This window comes from Erinaceus europaeus, chromosome 12 (assembly GCF_950295315.1).
Source record: "Erinaceus europaeus chromosome 12, mEriEur2.1, whole genome shotgun sequence".
Classification (NCBI taxonomy): Eukaryota; Metazoa; Chordata; class Mammalia; order Eulipotyphla; family Erinaceidae; genus Erinaceus; species Erinaceus europaeus.
The window spans coordinates 72,276,853-72,294,409 of NC_080173.1; the positions used below are offsets into that span (position 1 = coordinate 72,276,853).

Below are 17,557 nucleotides of genomic sequence, written 5' to 3' on the forward strand. Positions count from 1 at the left end.
ACCCCCCCTCCCCAACCCGGCGGTTCCAGCTAGAGGCTTCCCTCTCGGTGTGCAGCGGCCACAGTGGCCAGGAATTAAAATGCAACGAGGAGGAGCCGGGCGCGTCAGCACAGCGTCTCCAGGAGCGCACAGCGCTCGCCACCACCCCGCCCCCGCGGAGCCCCCGGGCGGCTAGCGGAGGAGCAGGTGCCGCGAGCCCAGCCGCGCCAACGTCGCGCGGCCGCTGCCCAAGTTCGCCCGGGGCCCGCGCAGGGCCGGGCAGCCGCGAGAGGAGCGCACACTCGGGCGCCGCCGCCGCCGCCGCCCGCTGGGAGTCTCCGGAGACTGAGGGCGCGAGAAGCTGGGAGTCCAGGAGGTGTATCTGTGGATCCGCAGTCCCCGGCTCCTGGCACCGCGGGGGCAAGGAGCAGCAGAGACAGGGACTGCAAGACCAGCCTTTCCTGGAGACTTGGGACAGCCGCGCGCTTCCTCCCCCGGGAGGGCAGCCCTGAATTCCGGAGTCCGGCAGTGGCAGAGCGGGCGCGGGCAGGACGCGCAGAGAAGCCCCCGGCCCTCGGCGAGAGCGGCGCGTCGCCACGCCGGGCTGGGGTGCGGGACCCGGAGGAAGCCCCGCACTACTCGACCGAGCACAGTCCAAGGAGCTGAGAGCAGGGTCCCGGAGGAGAGAGGAAGCGGAGCAGCGTCCAGCAAGCCGCGGACTGCTCACCCCAGTACACACCCACCCCAGCCGCCCAGCCGGGATCCCGGCGCGCCTCTGGGGGCGCTGGTTTCCCCGCGCCTCCGCCTCTCCCGCGTCCCAGCACCGCGGGGCTGCCGAGCGGGCCGGTGGAAGCCGCCGAGGTCTCCAAATCAGACATGGTAGCCAAGTGGCTTGTCTCCCAGGCTCAGCGCAAAAGCTGGGGTTAGACGAAGAAGGGGGGTTCAGTTTCGGGTCCCGCGAGGTCCAAGACCAGCGGAGGCGGGCGCGGTGCCCAGGAACCGGAGAGGCGGCGCCCAAAGCTAGTGGCCTGAGTGGGGCGTCCCAGAGGAAGGTTACGGTCCGGGCGAACCCGGCAGGTGCGGGGTCGAGCGGGCGGGCGGGCGAGCGCTCGCGGAGGCAGCGGCGGGGACGCCGGGCGGGCATGCCGCGCCGCCGGAGCTCCTTTCGGGCGCACGCTTCCCTGGCGCGGGCTGCGCGCGGCGGCTGCTGCTGTTTCCACTGCTGCTGCGGACTCCCATGGCGGCTCCGCCTGGCCGGGGCCGCCGCCGCTGCCGCCAGCCGCGGGCTGAATGAATGAGCCGGAGCGGCGGAGCCCGGCTGCCCGCGGCCGCGCTCACCGGCCCGGGACGCTTCCGCATGGCCCGCGAGGAGCCGGCGCCCGTGGCGGTGGCGGCTGCCGGGCATCCCGGGGGCGACCGGGGCGGCGAGCGCAGGCGGGCGTTGCAGGGGCCAGGGGCCGCCCGCAGGGGGCGGCCGTCTTTGAGCCGCGTTAAACTGCACGGGCTGCGGCACATGTGCGCCGGGCGCACGGCGGCGGGGGGCTCCTTCCAGCGGCGGGCGCTGTGGGTGCTGGCCTTCTGCACGTCCCTGGGCTTGTTGCTGTCCTGGTCCTCGAACCGCCTGCTCTACTGGCTCAGCTTCCCATCGCACACCCGGGTGCACCGCGAGTGGAGCCGCCAGCTGCCCTTCCCTGCCGTCACTGTGTGCAACAACAATCCGCTGCGCTTCCCGCGCCTCTCCAAGGGGGACCTCTACTACGCCGGCCACTGGCTCGGGCTGCTGCTGCCCAACCGCACCGCGCGCCCGCTGGTCAGCGAACTGCTGCGGGGGGACGAGCCGCGCCGCCAGTGGTTCCGCAAGCTGGCGGACTTCCGCCTCTTTCTGCCGCCGCGCCACTTCGAGGGCATCAGCGCCGCCTTCATGGACCGCCTGGGCCACCAACTCGAGGACATGCTCCTCTCCTGCAAGTACCGCGGCGAGCTCTGCGGCCCACACAACTTCTCCTCTGTGAGTTGCCCTCCGCTCCCGCGCGAACCTTCTCCCTCAGCTACCCCGCCTCCCTTACCCTCTCCAGGACCAGGCCACCTGGCCCCCAGACCCCCAGGCCCCCAATGGTTGTATCAGCTTATGGTTGTGTCAAGGCGAAACTCCTGCTCGGGTTCCCCCTGAATCTCTCCTGCCAGACTGTGGGAAGTTGGGCAGCGTTGTAGGAGGGATCACCTGGCTCCCTTGTCCTGGTCTCTCCTTCCAGCTTCAGACAGCCCCCACCCCCAGCCCCATTCCTTCCCAGCTTCGCCCTGCCCAGGTCCCCAGGACTCCGGGCAGCTTAACCTGTGACTGGGGTAAAGAGATGTGAAAATCCCGGAAGAGAGAAGTATATCTTAAGTGTGGGTTTGTTGTCTTTGAGAAAACCAATAGGAGGCTTTTCAGAAATGGGCGGTCAGGAGAATCTCACCAGGCCCTAAGCAGTGTAAGGCTTAAGAGTGCCAAAACATTTCCTATCTGGTGTGTCTGTGTCTGGGGGTGGGGGTAAGAAAGTGAAGAAAATTCACAGAGTAATAACCAACACTGACGTTGCAGCCAGTTTACTGACAGTATGTGTATGTGTGTATGGTTGGGGGGGGGCGGGCAGGGGCGAGGCGGCAAGCCCCTCTGCCACTTTTTAAAAAGTATTCTGTTCTGTAAGCTTCCAGGGAGAACTGAGCCCTAGTGTGTATGGGCAGGGTACATAACCCCAGGATATGGAAGGCTGGGCCTTCTTGTCTTACAAAGCCAACACTTGCAGTGGAGAAAGCAGTGTGGCAGAGATATTGACGCAAACAGCCAGAGCCAGGAGAAGCTGCGCCCGGGATTTGTAAACCATTTGCTGTGCTGGTTTCCGCACGCTGTGAGTCTGCAATATGCAGCTGTCTGACAGAAGGTATCTGCCTTGTGCAGTCTGCCTAGGAGGAGCAGTGTTGCCAAGCCCCAGTAGAGCTCCAGCCTGTCCAACCATTCCTGTGTAAAATGCCACTCAGGTGGTTTGTTTGGGGTTCCCCCACCCACACACTCAGGGCAGAAATGCTTATTGTTTGTGTTTATTTGTAATACGCTAATTGTAATTTTACCAGCTTTGGTGTACCATTCCTCATAGACAGGGCTCTGACAAATCCTCTAGGGTGGTGAAGAGATGCTGTGGTTCCAACAGGTGTTGGCACAGAGGCCTGTCAGGCCAGGTCTCGGATTGGCTGGTTGAGCTGGTTCAGTTTTGCTCTCCTTCTCTACTTTAAATCTGTATACAGAATAGCCCTGAATTTTCCATGCCTAAACCAGGTCTTGTTTTCTGGGCTTGCAGGATACTTACTTGGTGACTCTCTTGCATTAGCAAGCTGGTGTCATTCACATAGGATTCTAAGTGATTTCTCCCAGACTTCAAACCCAATCCTGAGTTCCACAGAGGTGACGGAATTCTGAGAGGTGACGGAATTCTAACACTCTTTGCTTGTAAAACATTTACTGACCACTCATTAGCACCCCCGAGAGTTAGACTGACGTTCTGTGTCATAATCAGCACATCAGGTATCAGCAGCCCCTATCTCCAGCTCTGATTTATACAGCACAATGCACCCAAATTACTTTTGTGCAATGTGTGAAGAACTGCATTCTAATAGCTGCCATTCACTTTTCATATCTACCACAGCCTTACTGTGCAAGGAGTTAGTGTTAGTCCAGTTTTAAAGGTGAGAAAATGAGGCTTTAAGAAGTTATCCAAAACTCAGAAAGTTCAGAGTCCAACCTTATCTATATAAGCACCACCTGTACTACCATAGAAGACACCTTAATCTTCTTTGATTCTGGACCTATCTTCCATTAGAGGACCTTTGCAAAGGACCTCACCCCCACCAAATTCTATCTTTCCTAAAAATGTGGTTAGGGTGGAAAGTGGAGTCACCCACTAGGTCCACATGGTCATAGCCATGGCTACATTCAATGAGTATAGACACACAACCCCTTCAGGAGCCACCTGGCATTGACCTCCCCAGTAGGGACAGCCATGAGTGTGTCTCAGTGTTTGAGGAGTGGAGGAAAATAGGATGTGGGCATTTCTTTTACTTCTTTGTTCCCTGCCTTCCTGTTCTGAAGAGTTTGCAGGCAGGCAAGTGTGTGTGTGTGTGTGTGTGTGTGTGTGTGTGTGTGTGCGCGCGCGCATGCGCGTTCTCTCTCTCTCTCTCTCCCCCCTACTATTCCCCCAAAAGTTCACGTTTCTGGGGATTCAAGTGACCTTTACTGGCTTCCTCCTATGGCCCTATCCTGGAAGTTTCCAGTCTCAACATTTCATGCTACAGATTTTTATTTTTTCAAAGTTCTAAGAATCAAATTCCATACTCTTTTTCTGTAGAGGGCAGAAACTATTTCAAGGGAGCCCTCAGAACAGAAAAGGCCCATCAGTAATACTTTCCTCTAACCACACTATGTCTCAGTCTTTGTCATCTTTGGTGGAGCAGCCCTACAGTACAGTGGCCAAGAGCATGAATATTCCACTCTACTGTTGGTTCATAGCTTGAGTCTACCAATTACTGTGTGCCCTTGGGCAAGTGACTTCAACTCTCTGTTCTTTGCTTTTCTGCTCCACCTAGTGGAGAAAGTAATAGTATCCCATTATGATATGTGTGTGTGTGTAGCTGTATGTGTACACATGTGTGTGCACCCATGTGCATGCACATGAAAACACACACATATATATGTACACACACACACACACACACACACACACACACACACACTCACTCACTCACTCTTAAAACTGTGCCAGGACCCCATAAATGGCATCAGACTCCTAATTGGACTTTTGATCTTCTGCCTGATACTCCCTCCCCGCCACACCATAGCCAGAGTAGTATTTCATAAGTTCCACTCAAAGCATATCTTCCCACTTCTTAAAACCATTCAGTGGTTCACCTGTTCTTAGGGTGAGGTACTTGTCCCCTGGGCCCTGCCCCAGATCCTGCCTTGTCTCTTGTCTTCCTCTCCCTTATCCCATGGATTCAGGCTCTATGTACTAGCTTATGACAGCTGGAGCCCTGCTCCTGCAGCCTCTCTGCCTTCTCCTACTGCTGTAAATGGCCCCTCTGCTGTTTTCTCTGCCAGGGACACTTATGCATCTGCCAAAACCCAGCCCTAGGCCTTCTTCTGCTTCAGACTCCTTCCTGACCATTCACCCTCTACCCCTCCACCAAACAGCTGAAGCTTTCCTTTGTCTACCTTGTTAGGTGTTCTCTGCACACATATGTATGCTAACATACCTACAGGGCAGTATCTGCTCTCCTCTGGGCCTGAGTGAGAGACCTGTCTGATTTTCCTGCTCCCTTCAGTGCCCTGACACAGAACTTTACATGTAGTCAAAGTTCAGGAAAAATGGCTAGAATGAATGCCTTCACCAGATACCCCCAATAATTCTTGTTGTCTTGGTTCACCACTTTGAGACTCATGGCTTAAATTCTATAGGGAATAGCGGGGGAGTACATTTCTAATGAGGAAATGCCCATATGATTTCTAGGCATGTATTCCTTTGGGAGGAAGAAAGGGAGAGAGCATAACAGGATGCTAGGGACTCCCCAGAAATCGTGCTTCCCTGAGAAATCCTGAGAAGCTAGTGCACAGATGAGGAGTAGAGTTCTAGGGGAGACCCTAGGGAAATGCCAGATGTCCCCAACCTCTTTCCATTCCAGTGAGTCTCATGAGATGAGAATAAACCTAGCAGAGGAGAGAAGATCATTGTTCAGGAACATCTGCTGGGATTCATTCTCCAGGCTCCTTCTGGAGACAGCTATACAAGGGTTAATCATCCCAGCCACCAGGCCTCAGCTTGTGCTTCTGAATGGCCATGTTGTTTCTCTGGCATCAGCATGGACCTCAAGCTCTGCACACTCTGGCCCTTCTGTTTTTTCCTGCGAGAAGAAGGAAGCATCCTCCCCAGTAACTGGGCAAAATGTAGAACTGTGAGGCCAGACTGTCTGAGTACTGGGGCTTCAAGAGAGAGACTGAGGATCTGGGAATGGGGGGGGGGGCGTCAGAGAGGATAATCAGTGTCCACTGCAAAATGCAGGAGCAGGAGCAGTAACTGTGCAGGGAGGAGCGTCAGGCCAACCTTAGCATAGGGCTGTGACTGTGTGCTTCACTCTGAGTCTTAGATGACTGGGATGAAGGTAGCATGTTTATAATGGCTGGCCTGTACATGAGTAATAGTAAATGTTCAATATTCAAAAACTGTTATTGCAGTTTCGATAAAAAAAAACCTGTGCAGTGGTAGCCATTATTAATTAGTATCAATGTAACGAGCATATACTATCGAGACCACTTACATGAGTCGGGCTAAGTTCATTTCCCAGTTCACTCATTCAGTCAAATATATGTTTAGTGTTAACTGTGTCAAGCTCTATATGAGCTGCTGGCAATCTAGTATTAGACATAGTGTATGCCCACCACCCCCATGAATTTGCAATCTTTTTGAGGCAGCAGTCTTGGGAATAGATGCCAGGGACATGCAGAGGTATTGTGTGGGCTCAGAGGAGTATTCAAGACAGACTGGGGATTTCTGATGACTTCCTGGAGGAAGTAACACCTTTGGAGTTTGGAGGCTAAGTAGGAATTATAGGTATGGGAGTTGGTGGAAAACTCGCTTAGATAATGCTCTGCTTTACCATGTCCACAACCCAGATTCAAGCCCGGCCCCCACTGCATTGAATCAAACTTTAGTTCTCGGATATCTACCCCTACCCTTCTCCTTCTCTGTATCTTTATTTAAAAAGAGTTACAAGGAAGAGAAGGAGGAGGGGCCAGGTGATGGCACACCTGGTTAAGTGCACATATCACCACACACAAGGACTGGGGCTTCTAGCCCTTGCTCCCCATCTATAAGGTGGTGCTCCAGGAATGGTAAAGCAGGTCAGCAGGTGTCCATCTCTCTCTCTTTCTCTATATTTCTCCTCCCCTCTCAAAGGAAAAAAAAGTGGCTGCCAGGAGCAGGCACCAAGCCACAGAGATAACCCTGGTCACAAAAAAGAGAGGGGGGAGACAAGGGAGCTGGAGGGAGGAGCCAAGTGTGCTGAGAGCTGGTGGGATAGAGGTGTGATTAAAAAAAAAAAAAAAAAAAGCCATGGGATGACAGATACTTAGAGTCCAAACAAAAGTTTTTAAATGTTGTAGCAAATACTCTGACTTGGTTCAGTACTGTTAGACTCCAGAGGGAGACCTCCTTTGTGCTCCTCCACCCCAAAGACATCCCCCATCAGGGGCTATTCCTTCCTGCACTCTTCCCCATTTCCTACCTCTACTCCTGAGGGTCTAGATTTTGTAACCAGCCAGCCATCTGGACTGCAAGCCAGGGAAACAGCATTTGATTTCATCACACCGTCAGAGCAAGCAGACTGGCTGCTCCCAGCCAGCAACAGAAAATAAGAAATCATTGCAGCAACATATTGTTTAAAATCAGCACAATTCTGCTGGAATGGTGCTGGGCCAGGCAGTTCAGTAACTGTGAGGATGGATGGCTTGAGGGAGGCAGAGAAAGATACGTTCGCTTTTAGAGAAACAGGGATAAATGAGCTAATACATGTAAAGAGCTTACAACAGTCTCTGGCACTGACTAAGGACTCGATAAATAAGAGCCACTTCCATTAGTATTACTTGCGGTGAGCATATCAAGCGAAGGACAAAAGCAAATAGCACTGGGCAACTGGGATGTGCCAACCCCTGGGTAAGCCTGTCTCCTGCCGTCCCAGCTCTTGAAGTAGCCCTGGAGAGTGTGTGATCATCCACATTTTACAGATGGGCTGCTGAAGCTTGGAGAGTGTCTTCACCTAAAGCCAGACCAGTAGGTGATGAAGCCAGGGTTCAAACACAGGTTTTCATGACTTTAAAGCTTTGTGCAGCTGGATGAACAGTTGGGTGAGAAAGGAGAATAATTGGTGGGAGGCAGGGTAGGGGGGAATAGGGAGTCCACTCAAGCTTCATTTCTGATCTGACCAGCTAGCTCTGTGATTTTTGGCTTTAGGATCTTCCTCTGTGAAATGAGAGCATGAGCCAAATGAACGATGGAACGTCAGGCTGAAAAGTTCTCTATGCAAGTAAGCAGTCTGGGAAAATTTGGGCTTAACTACTACAGATGACCCAAGTTTTTCAGCCAACTGTTTCCTTTCTTTGTAGAGCTGAAGCAGTGATTAACAGGGAAGTGGACTAGTTATTGAAGTATTGGGGACAGGATGGTGATTTTCAAAAGACATTTATGCAAGGAACATGAAAAGACCTCTACCAGTTATTTGACTTTAGGGAAATTAGGAAATCTAATGTAAAGTCTGCTCAGGTAGGTAGATATCCAAATTGACCAGTGCCAGACTGATTCTGACAGTGGTTACTTGGGGGCTATGGTAGCCCTTCATGGAGGCATCAATCAGATGTCTTCTCAATTGAGAAGGGCAAGAGGAATAGCCAAGCCCTTCAGTTTGTGCATCAGTCACTTTGATTGTCCTAGATGATTTGCTTGGATAAGCTGCTGAGAAAGTCAGCTAGTGTGCATGAAGGTCTACTATATTCCACTCACCAGGTCACAGATTCAGTCATAAATCCTCTTGCCTCTGGTTAAGTAGGCCTCCAGAGGTCAGTGTGTTTTCTCAGGGTGGCTGGTTATCAAAGGAGCTGCCCATTGACTTGTATTAGGCACCTGCTGTTTACTCAGTCATCACATGTTTTGCCAGAATCCAATAGGTACTGCAGAGCCCATTGTACAGGTGAGGAAGCTGAAGCTCTAAGTCTCAACCAGAGTGTAGCCAAATCAGGATTCAACCAAAGACCAAAGACGGGTCTAGTTCCAAAGCCAATGTTCTTATCTATGTGTCCTTTCTGCCAATAGGGTAAAAACCATCCCTTCTGGCACCAGCCAGGTAGTTGAGCACATATGTTACTGTGTACTAAGGCCGAGGTTCCAGCCCTTGGTCTCCATTTGCAGGGGGCAAGTTTCTTGAGTGATAAGAAGACTATAGGCCAGTCTCTCTCCATCTCTCTCTCTTCTCCCTCCCTCCTACCTTCCTTCCCCCTCCCATTTTTCTCTCTATCACTATCTAATAAATAAAAGAAGTATTTTTAAAAAATAATTGTTTAAAAAAAAGAGAGAGAGAACTGTTTCTTCCATGGAGGCAAACCCCTATGTTCTTTTCAAGCCTAATTCATGAAATTAGTGAAGTTTCCCTCATTGCTAGGCTAAGTGGGCCTCAGAAGTGATCCTAGGCTTCCAAGGCTTCCTGAGAAATAGGGCCATTCCCAGGAGGACAAGATCTGTGACTTGGACCACCTTCTCCTGCAACAGCTGGTTGGAAGTAGATGTATGAGGGGGCATCTACTCAGGAGTTGTGAAAACATTTTAATTTAACTATAATCTTTCAAGGACATTGTGGTAACTTGAAGTCTTGGCTAAGGAAACATTGCTAAATTGAGAGATCAGGCCTGTGTTAACATAGATGACTCACACATAATTGGAACATGAATTGTTGGTAAAACAAACAGAGACAGCTAATGGTACTGGGGAAGTTTGTTCTCCTGAGTATGTCAAATATTTCCCGGGACGCCATTGTTTATATTTATTAATTTACTTAGTAAATTGTTTCCTCTGATATCACACAACTTTTGAGCTTACACTCTCCACAGTGCACTTTTACCTTCATTATTTTATTTCATCCTGACAAAGGACCAGAGAAGAGAGTAATCTTTTCTTCCCTGGAATAGATAAGAAAAAAACTGTTGGACCAAATGGTTCAATGACTTGCCCAGAGCTGGGGCTGGTGGATGGCACACCTGGTAGAGCGTGTGTGTTACAGTGCTCAAGGACCAGAGTTCAAACCACTCGCCCCCACCTGCGGAGGGGAAGCTTCACAAGTGGTGAAGCTATGCTGTACGTGTCTCTTTCTTTCCCTATCTTACCCCTTTCCTCTCAATTTGTCTCTATCAAAAAATTAAATTAAACTTAAAAAATCTTGCCTAGAGTTGTAGACAGAAAACTTGAACGTAGGCTAAAGGCAGCGCTCTGTGTTATGCAGTTGTTCTCACGAAGAAATCCCAGTGCAATTTTGGTCAGACAAACATGAATTTTATTTGAAAAATATTTTTATTGGAGAAAGAAAGAAAACAAACTGGATCATTACTCCAGTAAATGCAGTGCCAGAAATGGACTCATTCAAATCCTATACCACTGAGCCACCTCTCTTGCCAGAAACATTTTTTATCAATAGAGTCTGAATTAAATGACAGACTAGAGAGGGGTGAGCAGTGGTGTACCATAAGTGTACAGCATGCAAGGAAATGGGCTCAACCTCCCACTACCTACATGCAGTGCTGCAAGTGTCTCTCTTTCTCTCTACTTCCCCCTTCCCTCTCAATTTCTGTTTCTATCCAATAAATTAATAAAATATTAAAAAATAATTATATTTGTAAAAAGTGAAAAATGCCAAATAGAATGGCACAGCCTACATTGCTATCTCACTTTATTTGTGTTGCAATGGGTGATTATTGTGCTATGTTGCCTGCCTAATTTTAGAGAGGGGAGTGACTTGTCCAAGGTCACAGAATACAACAACAGAAAACAGCCAGAATTTAAATTCAGTTTTCCTAAGGTTCCATGTCTCTCTTTCCCCATTTCCTCTGTTCTCTGGGTCAGGGTGGACTTGAGAGGATTTCTCTTCTTCTAGAAACTTGTCTTCAGAAAGAAACAACAGACTTGTAACTGTTATGCAATAAAGACTCAGGGGAGTTGGGCGGTAGTGCAGTGGGTTAAGCACGAGTGGTGTGAAGCACAAGGACCAGCATAAGGATCCCAATTTGAGCTCCTGGCTCCCCACCTGCAGGGGAGTTGCTTCACAGGCAGTGAAGCAGGTCTGCACGTGTCTCTCTTTCTCTCCCCCTCTCTGTCTTCCTCTCCTCTCTCCATTTCTGTCTGTCCTATCTAACAATGACAACATCAATAACAACAACAATAATAACTACAACAATAATAAAAAACAAGGGCAACAAAAGGGAAAATAAATAAATATAAAAAAGGAAAAAAAAACTTTAAAAAGACTCATTACTAAAGCTGGATGCCAAAAAAAGGTATCTTCCTTCTTTATCCCTGCCCACAAACCTGACCTGCTTCTAAGACGGGTCAAGATCAGCATGCTCCTATTAGCTGTGGGTGGTGGAGCACACTCTAGGCACATGCTTCTCAAACTTTAGCAAGTCCAGAGTATCCGTGAGTACCCATCCAATGCAGATAATCTGATACGATGTCTGAAATGGGTCAAAGATGTTCTTTTCTTCCCTTTATTTTCTTTCCCTTCCCTTCCCTTCCTTTCCATTCCCCTTTTTTCCATCCCTTTCTTTCCTTCCCTCCCTTTCTTCCACTCCCTGCTCCTCCCTCCCCTCCCCTCCCCTTCCATTCCATTCCATCCTCTCCCATTCTTTCCCCTCCCCTCCCCTCCCTACCCCTCTCTTTTCTTTTTATTTCCACCAGGATTATCACTGGGGCTCAGTGCTAGCACTATGAATCTATGGCTCCTGGTGACCATTTTCACCATTTTTTTCCTTTCTATTATTCTTGATAGTACTGAGTGAAATTGAGAGGGGAGGGGAGAGAAAAATGGAGAGAGAAAGATAAATACCTGCAGACCTGCTCCACCACTTGTGAAGTGCCCCCTGAAGGTGGAGAGCTGTTGGGAAGGCTTGCACATGTCCTTGTGCATGGCAGTATATGTGCTTAACAGGGTGCGCCACTGCCTGGCCCTGCCAAAGACATGTTTTTCTAACAAGGTCTTGGGCGATGGAGGTGCTACTAGTCCTGGGGCCACTCCTGGAAGGACAAGCCTGTGTTTTTGTCATCCCCCACCAGAGTTATCACTGGGCTCCATCGCTGCAGGAGTACTCCACCTCATTCCTGGTGGTCTCCCCTACCCCCTTTTTCCTTTCTTTGTGATAGCTCTGTCAGGTATTAATTGTGGTAAATGTTGGGGAATTATTTACTTTATTGAGGCTGTTTTCTCATTTGTAAAGTAGAACACATGTCTTCTCTTTACGGTTATTGTGGTACTTATAGATAATGTATCAGCCAGTGTGTGGACTGATTATTGAGAGCCCTCTATGGCCAAGCCCTGGTGGATGCAAGTTGAGTCTATGAACAGAAAGTGTCCCTCATCACAGGTGCTAGATAAACTGTGAGCTCTCACACTCATCTTCCTCATCACTATTAATAGGTAATACCTCATACTTCTTCCAAGAAAAACCTCTAGATTCTTGAAGAACTGTGTGTTTTATAATGGCCTTGTCTAAATTGTTAAAATTCTAACCTGTCACCCTTCGATAGTTTCTATATCACACCTCCCTGGGTAGGTGAGAGCCATTGATTATTCCTCGTCCTCCTCAAAAAACAATCAGAGAGGGAGCTTGAGTTGCTCAAGGTCACTCTGAATGTCACTGGGAAGCTTGGAATAGAATCTCAAGGTATTTGTGCATAAGCTTTTCTATCACAGCCATATCTGTCTCTTCCTCTGTGAACTTTCTCTTTTCTCCAAAATATGTATGCTGGTCATCCCCTTCTGATTTTGATAGCCTATCTGATCTGAACATTGTTGATCCTCTGATCTCTGAAAGTGAAGGGTTTAATCTTCTCTTGGAACCCCTCCCAAGGAAAATTATTTTCCCACTTTGGAATGGAACGGGCATCCTCTGTGAACTCACGTCCATAAATCTAAGCCTACTGCTCAGGAAAGCAGATGAGCTTTGATTCTGTTTCCCCGCACAGCCTCGCAGAGCAAATTGTAGCAGGGATTTGATTTATAGAAGCACCTCAAAGGCTCTGGAGTGAGACGTGTGTTTATTCACTTTATTACCGTTTATTTTACACTATCTCTTTATGCTCCCTGCACATGGATTTGAAAGACTATTTGGATAGAGGCTGATGACATACACAGTCTTGGTGAAAAACATGGCTCTCTGTGATCATAATGTGGTCAATGGCTGGGGTTGGGGGCTCCTTCTGGGTAATGCAGTCATTGGGTGACTGTACTTCCCTGAACTCCCCCAGCTCTGCATTTTTGTGATACTTGGCGCCGTTCTCCAGCTACACCCCCAATATGTGTATAGGCAGGCTTGATTTAAGATTCAAATATCTCAGAACAGCTGGGGATATTTAACATCACTATAATTACATTACATTTTTGACAGTGCATGGAGTGAGAGCCTTTTTTGTTGTTGAATATTCGATGAGCCTCAAATATTTTAACCAGCCAGGGAAACACGGCTGCATTTTTCACTTCCAAAAGTTCCATTTTTAAACTTCTGGTCTGTGGTGGGTATCTCAGACTCCGATCTTGTTTGTACCATGCCTTTGGAAAGGCTAGCGTGGTGCCCCTTTGCTGTGAGGGAGGAGAGGATGAGGATGGTCATAAGGTAAGGAAGGATGGAAAGAGGCAAGCATTAACCTGGAGCCCTGCATGTATGTGTGTGGGGAAGTGGTTCTCTGAGGTATAAAATGTCCTCTCTCATTCACGCTCCACCAAAGTGGTGTCAGAGTAGCAGGGGCTCAGACAGCAGATGGAAACTTATCAAATGTGCTACAACAGATAAATGATGGAACCAAGGTCAGCTAAGGTCTCACCAAAGGCATTTCTGGCAACCTAAGTATAATGCCTGCTTCCGAGAGGCACTACAGGAAAAACAAGATGGAAGAAGACCTACAGTGCACCGAGTTCTGTTTCTCACATCTGTTTTCTTCAACCTTCATGGCAGTATTCTGGGGCATAGCACTATCATGCCCATTTTTCAGATGAGGAAAGCAAGGTGCATGAGGTTAGTGGTGAAAGCAATGAGGAGGACCTGTATCTCACGCTTACAGTGGGTCACTGTTGGATATTCAAGTCAATTCACCCCCAGCTATTTCACTCCCCACTCTCTTTTCCCTGTTCCAGTGTGCCAGCAGCTTTAACCAGCTAATGAAATAGGAAAGTACCTGATATTTCATCTGACCTTTCTCTTTCCACTCTTTTGGCTCATGAATTCATGAGCCTGTGTCTCAAAATCAAATTACTTATGAGCTGCTCTTGTTTTCAAGTGATTTTCTTACTTCTGTGCCCTTGTTTAGGCTGTTTGACCCCTTCCCACATGCATCTGACTTACCATCTCTGCCCTGAAAGCCCTCTCTATTTTACTTGATGGTGTGCAGAGAATATTCTTAGGAGGTGCAAGAAGCCTGAGAACATGGTGGCCTTGAGGAGAGGACCAGAGTGTAGGGCAAGGCAGGTAGGAAGGAACCTTGTTTCTTAGACTCCCCCACTTCTATGCTTGTATTCTTTTTAACTATATATATGTATAGCTTTTAACAAACACATGGAACAAAGCTAAAGCACTGTTTGAAAAGCAGACCCAACTCTTCTGGAATTGTCTCCAGTCAGTCCTTCATGTAAATCCATCTGGAAAGTGAAGCTTACATTCTTTGAATCACCCAAGACTGACTTGTCTTTTGTTGGCCTTTATTGAAATACTCTACAGATGTTAAGCTTACCCTCATCAGGTTATCAGCACCCTGAGCTGGCTCCATCGTTGGATTGCCCCTGTGCCCAACTCCCTTCATTGTAAGTATAAAATGTCCATCTGTGTACTGACTTGTCAAAATAGGATTGGAATCTCCAAAATATATGTGGACTTATTCTGGCTTTTCAATAATTTGCTCAATGAAAAAATTATCAAGATTCCATGTGTATTGATCATTATGCTAGAAATGGGACACAGAGGAAAAATGAATATGTTGCTCTGAGAGTGATCTTCATGGAGATCAGAATCAATGGGATAGCTTGTTGAAAACTCCCTAGCCCCAACTCAGAACTATTGAATTAGGATTTATGCAAGAGAAACTCAGAAATCTGTTTTTAACACACAACCTTCAGCGACTGAAGCTTTCAAGAAAATGTTCTCTACTGGGAGCAAAATACAGATAGTATAAAATTAAACAAGAAGACTGTTTCTGATATCAATAAATGCAATGAAGGTATACACACACACACACACACACACACACACACACACACACACACACACACGGGCTTAGGGAAAGGTCAAGAGGAAACTTAAAGACAAGAGCAGGGGAAGACTGTTTCTTTGAAGGCATGGCATCTTCTCTGAATCCCAGAAGGCAAACGTTAGGAAAAAGCAGCCCCAGCAGAGAGAACTGTAAGCTAAAGGATCTTGGAGCTGGGGAAGGATCTGTCCCCTTCCTTCCAACACTGGAAATACAGCTCATGTAGCTCCAGTGTTCCTTTTCTTTTGTACTGAATGCATCTAGCTTCTTCCAAAATATAGCTGCCTCTCTCACCAACACAATGTGTGAGAAAAACATGATTCTAGCAGTTCTTGCAATGTTGACCTATGGAATGCTAATGTAATGTTGCCTCGGGTCCCGTAGCTGAACTCCCTTTTAAAAAATAATTCCAGCAGTGAAGCAGGTCTGCAGGTGTCTCTCTTTCTCTCCCCCTCTCTGTCTTCCCCTCCTCTCTCCATTTCTGTCTGTCCTATCTAACAACGATGACATCAATAACAACAATAACAATAAAAATACAACAAGGGCAACAAAAGGGAAAAATAAATACAAATTAAAAAAAATAGCTCCAAGTGAATGGGGAAAAAAACACCTGCAGATCCAAGAATCCAATTGCAAATCCATGTATAAGGGCAGCTTGATGAATCCAAGGTGACTGGGCTCTTTCCCTAGAGAGCTACTGTCTGGTTAATTAGAACCACATTCCAGTAAGGATTCTTCTTCATGACTAGGTCTTAGACCTTTGACATTCCTGTGGATTCTCCACATTCAGCTTCTAAAAAATGTTGAGTCAGGGTAGCCAGTTGGCTTTATGTTTTTCAGAGAGCATGCAAAGCTCACGTTTCTGTTCACCTTCATGATCACCTTCCCGCAGGAAATCAAATAGGGTTGTTCCCATTTCACAGGTGGGGCACTAAGGCACAGAGAGGAGCACTGACTTGCCTGATGTCACCAAGTTAAAGCTAGAGCCAGGCTGGTTCTGATCCTTCTGCCAGTACTCCACCCACCCCACACTGATGAATCACTGCTGGAAGATAAACTCTTTGCCTTTCTGCAGGTTTCATGATCATCAGCACCTCTTAGGGGAAAGTCTTCCCTGATGACCCCTGGAAGAGTTTCAAGAACCTAATCAGGGAGTCCCAGCCCTGGCTGCAAGCTTCCCAGGTGACCTGCAGGCAGACTTCTCAAACTTCAGTACATTTCACCTACACGAAAGCCTATAGATAATACTAAGGAGTAGGTTCTGGTTCTATGGTTGGGGGCATAAGATGGATCCATCTGCATGGACATGAATCCCAATTCTTCATTTTATGTGACAGTTATCCCTGGTAACCAAAGTTTAAGGTGGATCCTGAATTCTGCCTTGAGAAGCAAAGAAAGCTGCTTCTGCCAGGTTAGACCTATAGGCAAGCTGCTACTTAGAAATGCAGACAGCACAGCAATTGGAGAGCCTCTACTCATGACAACTCTTCCTTTTGTATTTATATGATACTGAAATGACTAGTAAGTTAGAGAAACCAAGTAAACAGAGAAATGACAACCGAGTCATATACTTCCAAAATGAGTTCTCTGTAAGCATGAGCCAACACCAAGGTATTGCTCCCTCTCTTGACTTTGTACATCAGTGGATAAATTTTTGAGAGGTGCAGCGAAACAGGGCAGTCTCTAGTTCTATCAGGTAATCAGACTTTGTCTTTGTGCACTATTTTGTCCCTGAGGGGAAAAGCCTTCAATTTCAGGGAGGTATGCCAATAACAGGGCACTTCTAGGTAATGCAACTAGAGGCTTGTGCTTCCTTTTATATATATATATTTTTTTTAATTTAAGAAAGGATAAATTAACAAAACCATAGGGTAGGAGGGGTACAAATCCACACAATTCCCACCATCCAATCTCCATATCCAATCCCCTCCCCTGATAGCTTTCCCATTCTCCATCCCTCTGGGAGCATGCACCCAGGGTCTTTGTGGGTTGCAGAAGGTGGAAGGTCTGGCTTCTGTAATTGCTTCCCCGCTGAACATGGATGTTGACTGGTCGGTCCATACTCCCAGTCTGCCTCTCTCTTTCCCTAGTAGGGTGGGTCTCTGGGGAAGCAGAGCTCCAGGACACATTGGTGGGGTCTTCAGTCCAGGGAAGCCTGGCAGGCATCCTGATGACATCTGGAACCTGGTGACTGAAAAGAGAGTTAACATACAAAGCCAAACAAATTGTTGAGCAATTTGCCTCGAGGTCTTTAGTTAGAATTGCTAAGGCTGCTTCCAGACCCTGCCTTGTACTATCCAGTCAATGTACTCACTCATACCTACATTTATTGCTTTAGTCATCCATTCCTTTGCCTTTTTTTTTAAATTCATTTACCAATGCTAAGTTCATTTAATCAGGTGAAGATTTATTGAGTTCCTTCTGAAGGTCAAGCATAGTGCTAGACTCCAAGGATATAAAAGTGATTCCACTCTAAGCATCAGTTCAGTGTTCTCATCCATGTATAA

At 48.0% G+C, this 17,557-nt stretch overlaps 1 protein-coding gene across 1 annotated transcript in view; it reads left to right on the forward strand.

Moving 5' to 3' along the window:
• Positions 1–1,269: 1,269 nt before the first annotated feature.
• Positions 1,270–17,557, forward strand: part of LOC103108069 (acid-sensing ion channel 2) — a 351,524-nt gene continuing 335,236 nt past the window's right edge. Inside the window, exon 1 of the mRNA XM_007516925.3 lies at positions 1,270–1,987. Within this exon, the coding sequence (XP_007516987.2) occupies positions 1,274–1,987 (714 nt within the window). The 5' untranslated portion in view covers positions 1,270–1,273. The remainder of the gene's footprint in view (positions 1,988–17,557) is intronic.